The sequence below is a fragment of the Rhagoletis pomonella genome, unplaced genomic scaffold (genome assembly GCF_013731165.1).
Source record: "Rhagoletis pomonella isolate Grant_MI unplaced genomic scaffold, Rhpom_1.0 Rhpom_scaffold_00003, whole genome shotgun sequence".
NCBI lineage: Eukaryota > Metazoa > Arthropoda > Insecta > Diptera > Tephritidae > Rhagoletis > Rhagoletis pomonella.
Genome location: NW_023458557.1, coordinates 67,517,433 through 67,524,681, shown reverse-complemented (window position 1 = coordinate 67,524,681; position 7,249 = coordinate 67,517,433). Strand labels below are relative to the sequence as shown.

General features: G+C 34.6%; 1 protein-coding gene across 1 annotated transcript in view; it reads right to left on the bottom strand.

The window, feature by feature from the left end:
• LOC118736348 (heart- and neural crest derivatives-expressed protein 2) overlaps nt 1-3,996 on the bottom strand; it is a 52,944-nt gene extending 48,948 nt beyond the window's left edge. The window contains exon 1 of the mRNA XM_036466440.1: nt 3,784-3,996. Coding sequence (XP_036322333.1) covers nt 3,784-3,889 — 106 coding nt within the window. The 5' untranslated portion in view covers nt 3,890-3,996. The remainder of the gene's footprint in view (nt 1-3,783) is intronic.
• Between the last annotated feature and the right edge of the window lie 3,253 nt (nt 3,997-7,249).

Genomic DNA, 7,249 nt, shown 5'->3' with positions numbered 1-7,249 from the left:
TTACATATGTATGTACATACAAACGAGCACCAATTAATTTTATTTAAAGAAATGGCGTGTCGTCTATTTCCGCTGTAGCAAACGTAGTACATAGGGCGACATCTAGATGTCATCTACCTCGCCCTATTCACTACAGATGTTGCCCTATGCACTATGCTTTTTTATAGGAACTTTTCAAAGCAAAGGTTTTATGGTGTCGGACACACAACATTGAAAGTTTCTGGATCCACAACATTGAAAGTTTCTGGACACACAACATTGCAAGTTGATAAAAGCGTTGTAACAAAATAGCGGATTGAGGGTAGCCGCGCAAAGTTTCCCTTTTTGTGCAAATGGCTTTCCATACAAATTTTGATATTTCATTTGCGAGGGTTTAAAATTGCACAGTTTGCCCAGTTTGCGAGAGTTTTGCGCTTTTAAATGAGTACCCTTATTATGTTGTATATTTTATTAATTTTATTGTTCGAGTATCGAATTTACCCATCCTTATTTCATTGTATTTGTGTATGCCCTATTTCATTGTATTGTCCATGATACAAAAATGGAAGGTAGTTTCATTTATTGACATTCGTTGTTGTTGCCGACCACTTGACTTTAACAAGTTATGACTAGCAGCAAAATTTTCGTTTCTTGAAAAAGTAAAAAAAAACAAATTTAAGTTAGTGAAGTTGGATGAAAATATTAAAAGAAAATTCTTGCGCGTTTCCAAACTGCAAGGATTCGGTACACCTGTGCAAGGGTTCAAAAATAAGGTTGTTTGCTTTATATTATCAAACAAACAAGAATGTTTGTTGCCCCTTATCGAGAAACTTGGGTCCGGTTTAGTTATTTGCACAATGATTTTCAGTTGGTGTGTCCAACGCATAACCCGAATATAAAAACTTTTACATACACGTCTAATCAAAGGATTAAACTTTAGATACTTTAAAATAAATCCTTCAAATTTGCGAGCAATAGTTTATTAATAAATTCGGGTTGCACTATGCACTTTTTTGTAAAATTCGATTTGGGCTTTGCCCAAAAATACTGTGGATGGCGTAGCCGGAATTATATGCACAAGAAATGTTGTATGCCTTTGTTATGCGGAAGCCCCTCTTCTCCGGCAACTCAGAAAGGAGAATTAAACTTAGAAAGGGTTGTAAGAAGCAAGGGCAACTAGGGACGTTCCGATACCATCAAAGTATCGATACCTACTCAAATGAGTTTACTCAAAAAGCTATTTCGATACTACTTATATGAGTCAAGCGAATGTATCGATACCTACTTATATCGATAATTTTTCATCCTTTTAAATTCAACAAAGCGAAAGTAATTTTCAGGCGTTTTCTGTGACATAAAGCTTTGCGGCACCTGAGTGGAAGATCGACCTATCTCGGAAGAAAGTTCGAAAACGACCTATCTCAGAAAACTTTTCAAAAGCGCCCTATTTCAGAATTTGATTGGAAAACGCCCTATCTAAGAAAACTTTTCAGGAACACTCTATTTCAGAATTCGGTTCAAAAACGCCCTATCTCAAATATTTTCAATATATTTGCAGTTGAGGTATCGATATGTATATTTCTTCTTTAGTAGCACTTAAAGTAATACGATTACTTAGACAAAAAATTCAACCTTTGAAAGGACCCCACAAAACATTACGGCTATAAAGATTGCTTACACTTTGTTGTGGTATCACTAACTTTGTAAAAATATATCCACACTTTAGAATTTGGCGGTGTAATTGCTTAAAACATTTTTTTTTTATTAAAACGAAGCAACTATTTTCCATAGAAAAAATATTATCGACAGGATATGGCACTTTCTCAAATCGATTCGATACAAGTACTTTTATTTCGATACCAAGTAGGTATCGAAACAAAAGTATCGGGTACATACTCGTATTTACTTGTATCAGAACATCCCTAAGCGCAACAGGTAGTGGACCCAACAAAATGCATGTTTTCAATGGCTTGGAAGAAGCTGTTATTGCATTAACTGGATTAAGAACCAGTTCTTCAGGCATAGGAGGTTGTGGTTGAACAATTCAACTAGAAGCTGACATAGATGCGTCCATGGTTAGTATGCCCGACAGCTCCGCATATCTTTGTGAATTTACTTCCATAGCGCGCTCTTACTATGCTGCTACATCGGCGTAACCAGAATGAAATTTAGGGGGGGCTCGACCCTATTAAGCTAGCATTTCAGGGTACTATTTTATATATATATAAGGAAATTTTGAAAGTTAGGGGGGGGGGGGGGGGGGGGTCGAGCACCCCCTGCCCCTACCTGGCTACGCCCATATGCTGCTATAATTGCAAATACAATGGAATCCATCGTTTCCTTCAAAATATGTAAAAACAAACTATTTTACCATAAATAAGCTCTTGATGAATGTTATTTTAATTCCTTTCCACTTTGTTTTCCTTCATACAGCTCTCTTCGAAAAACAACTGATAGCTGGCTGCATAGGTTTCCGCAAGGGTTGCAGCATGTCGATTTTTCGTTTTTCGTAACGTAGCTACGAATTACGAAAATTCGGGTTCCAGAACAAGGGTGTTAATTGGGTATTCGGTAACTCCCACCATTGTTTTATTTTCGTAAATTACCGAATATATCATTACCAACATAACGAGGTGGCAAGTCTGATAAATGTTTATAAGCAAAAAAACTTCACATCAGCTGATTCGAAAGTAATTTTGACCAGAAAAAGAATAAGGGGCGTTCGAAGTTGAAAGTGTTACGGAGTTACCAGATAACGAATTAATAAATTAACGATGATAGTCTGAATACCCTTGATCTAATGTAGTTTGATGACAAATTGCTGACGCAAACTTTTTTTAAACCTCTAAAAGATGTGTCGTTATCCGTGGAAGAGGGAAGAGGTCGAATTAAAATTATGCCCTACAACTTGTAACAGTACCAATTTTTGGATTCTCGGAATTTTGTGATAAAGATGTGGCGCTGCTAAAAAATATATATTCATAAATATAAGCGGGTAACTATGTATTTGTGACAAGAATTATCTACATAATATAAAACCACTGCAGTTTCATTTTATGCAATTTTTTTTTATAGAAAAATACATAAGTAAGACAGTTCGATTATTTGTACAATGATTTTGGGTTATCGTGTCCAAACGCGTTACCCGAATCAAAAAATTTTGATATTTGCGTCTAGTCAAAGGATTAAGCTTTAATTTAAACAAATATTTCGGTTTGATATGCACTTTTTTGCAAATTCGGAGGTGGATTTTGCGCAAAAATACTGTGAATGGCGTAACCGGGGTGGGACTTATGAGGTTAAGGGGGCAGGGAGGCGAAGAAACTTTACTTAAAGTTTATACTGTGCTCTTTCTAATGAGTTTTAGGTGACAAACCCCTTGCCTCTACGTTGCACACCAAAAAACGTTGTACAAATAACCGAACATTTCCTCGCAAAACATTAAATCCTCTGATGTATTGTTTGATTGCTATCAATGTGGCAAGGAAGTTCATAATTTTTTACAATTTATGAAGCTTAAAAAACTTATTTTTTGTCAAAAATTTTGAAATGAAACTACCTTTTTTTTGTATCGTGATATTATCTAAGCCAGTTCATTGTACGATGTCATAGACCAAGTTCCACGACTTTTGTTCACAGTGTTTCCCCATTAAAAATATGGAATTTGAATTGAACATTTTATACCTAGGCACTTATTTTCTGTCCTTGTTCTTTTTTATTTGTTACCAGAAGAGTAATTATTAGAATTTATCCAGCGTTATATGCACGTATCTAAAAATAACAGTTATATTAGAAATCACGTACGTTCAATAATAGAAACATCATTAAGACGCAGATCGTTGAAATATATATTTTCACTGTTATAACAGGTAGGAGACTCCCGGCACAGTTGCGTTTCGAATCTAGCCATTATATGTAACTACTTAACACAATTTCCGTGTATATTTTTAATCGTTAAATATTTCTCCGTGTTTATTTCAAACTTGCATTATTTCCGCTTATTTCTCGACGTTCACATTCAAACACTCTTAAAGGAATACAAAAACAAGTGAAATGAATATCTCAATCTATGAAAAGTTTGAACTGCAGAACTTAATTTACTACACTAGTACCACCCGCCTTCACAAATTTAGCCAATCAAAAGTTTCTTATGGCGACGATTGAAGTTGATTGGTGGATTTGCAAGAGCTGCAATGTAAGTATGTACATTTTTATATGCACACATACATACATATCGTCCGGTTTCTGCCTTAATCTCGTATCTGCAATAAAGGTATTTTAGAGAGTGTAGGAAAAAATGCTTACTTTCTTCCCCTAGGATACAATAAACGCATTTTTTACTTAATATTTCTGGTTCCACTAACAGTAGTGAGCACCCTCATTAGGTCTTTGTTCTATTTTCAAACAGTGTGACGCTTAAACAGATGTTATAAGTGGTAATATTAGTTTTCCAAAAAATTGTAGATACGTGGTTAAGGCAGAAACGGGACAATATGTAATTTTGTCGTCGTCGAATCGTTTGTTCGTGCGATTGCTTGCTTCAGTGTTGGCATTTTTGGTACAATTGTCCTTTTTTGATACAATTTCGTTTACAATATACTTTCCTACTACGCAGTACTTTTCAGTACAATTTTGTGATGAATACTATAAATATAGAGCTCTGAAAATTCACTGCGGGAAATTTTATGACGTAGAATACGTCTTACGTTTCGATATGGAGACTATGCTCAAATGTTATAGTTGTAATTTTTAGAGCTTCACGAAAACGCTTATTGCACGAGAACTAATGAAGCATTTTCAAAGAAAAGTGTGGCGTTTCAAAGATAAAATTCAAAGCCCATCGACAGATTAATTTTTGTAAGTGACCAATTCGGTTTCCGTCGTAGAAAAAACGGTAAATATTGGCTTATTTTGGGGTCAGTTTTGAGCCTTTAAAATGCCCTAGCAACTTATGATTTGCAGATATACCTTCATTTTCAGGTATAGCTTATTTGAAGAAATAGAAATATTACCGTGTAAAAATTTTATATAAATTCAACAAATTTTGAGCATCTTAAAGCGAAAAATTGTGGAAAAAATTAGCAATTTTTTTTTTATTATCAGAATGCTCGAAAACCGCTCGAATGATTTTGTTTTGTTAAAAAAATATTCAAGTTTTTGCGAAGATTTTTTTAATGAAGAAAGTGAGCAACACCTATGTATATCAAAAAAATATAGATATCTACTGATTTATCGCAGTTTTCGTATTTCTGTAAATTACCGTTATATGGCAGGTGAGCGTGGTTATTGCCCGATTTCAAAGATTTCTTAGCTAGACCCCGGCAAAGGCGCGTACCGAGTTTGATAAGGATTGGTGAAGCGGCTACTGAGATACAGCATTTAATCATAAGCGGGCGGGGTCTCGCCCATTTTCCTAAAATTTCATAACAATGTTATTTTTTACCACAATTCTGCTCCACATACTAATTTTCAACAATTGCATCCAATATGTACTGAAATATCGCAGTTTTTGCATTTTTCGAAAATACCGTTATAGGGGAAGTGGGCGTGGTTACGGTCCGATTTCGCCCATTGTCAATACCAACCAACCTTGGATAAAGGGCAACCTCGAGTTATCGTGTACACGGACAGACGGACGGACGGACGACCGGACAGACAGACATGGCTTAATCGACTTCTCTTCATTCTGATCATTTATGTATACATTTGTCCATATCTATCTCGATTCGTTTTGGCTTTTACAAGCAACCGTTATGCGAACAAAGTTAATATACCTTTGTGCACAAAATTAAAAAGTCGATACAATTTACAGTCGAAAAGTACAGCTTTGTATAGATTTCGTACTGAAGGAACAATTTAATTTCCCAACACTGGCTTGCTCTAAAACAGTGGTCGGCAAAACTGAAAATGGGATTGTGTAGGTCGCAGAGCAATTCGACCTACAGTGGTGTAAAAGAGAATCGCATGAGGCAAAGTAAAAAAAGTAATTTAAAAGTAATGATTTTGTTTTTTCGTTACAAAATGATTATTGTATGTATTTACCAGGGATGCCAACTCATTTTAAAATTTAAAAAATAAATTAATAAAATAAAAGTTAAGTCTGTGGAAAATTAACAATAAAATACTTTTTTTCGCAAAATCTATAAAAGACGTTTTTATACAAAAAACACTGGGTAACAATTATTCGTCGCCACCCTACTACTAGCTAAAATCCGGCTGGATCTCGATTATTGAAGATTGAATTTAAAAATCTATTTCAGAAATTTATTTATTTTTTGTATTGTTATAAACCAATTTAATGTTAGATAATATAATAATAATAGATTGGCGCTTACACATATGTTAGAAGGATTATAAATGAGTTTTCTAATTTTGTACCAAATGGCCAAAAAAGTGTACTAAATATTAAATTATTATTTGTGTTTCTTCACCTTAAGGTCGATTTGATTTGATTTGAGATTTGTAGCTGCCATGCCTCAAAATAAGAAATATCCCAATGACTAAAATTCTTACTATTGGCCCTTGATATAAAGATGTCCAGTCAAAGGTTCCTGAAGAGATCCAAACGTCACACGCTGTCAAACAATTTATATGCTTATATGAAAAAAGCGAATCCCCATTTTTTTTTTTATCTAAAGCATCGTGATTGATATGTAAGGTTAACGTCTAAAATTTCAAAATAATGTTTTTAATTAAGTTTAGAATGTGTAAAATGCAAAGTATACCCAAGACTGCAGTCTCGTTATGAAATGAGACGGATATGACCACTGATTGATAAAGGCCGGAAAACTGGCGATTTTCGTTCGTCAAAACAGGCATGTTTGCACAAGCTCAGAATTCTTCCAGGTAATCTTCTAACAATTGGGACCGATTTTCTATTATATCAGACATCTATACGCACACATATCGTATCTGAACTTTTTTTACCAACTTCGATTTTCGATTTTCCTTCCCCTAAATCACCCAAATGACGCACTGTGAGGTGTCTACATATATTTTTAACCGACTTCCAAAAAATTAGGAGGTTATCATTTCGTGGGAATATATTTTTTTTTATGTATGTTACCGCATAACTTTGGACCACGTCAACCGATTTCGGTAATTCTTGCATTCTTCTTTTTGCATCGGAAAGGTAGTATCTCAGAGGTGGTCCCATACTAATCTGGTTAAGATACGATCAGTGGATCATGAGATATATATATATACAAATTTTTTTTATGAGAATTGAAGTCGACTTTTTTTGCTAAAAATTACTTGTTTTGGCGGTTAA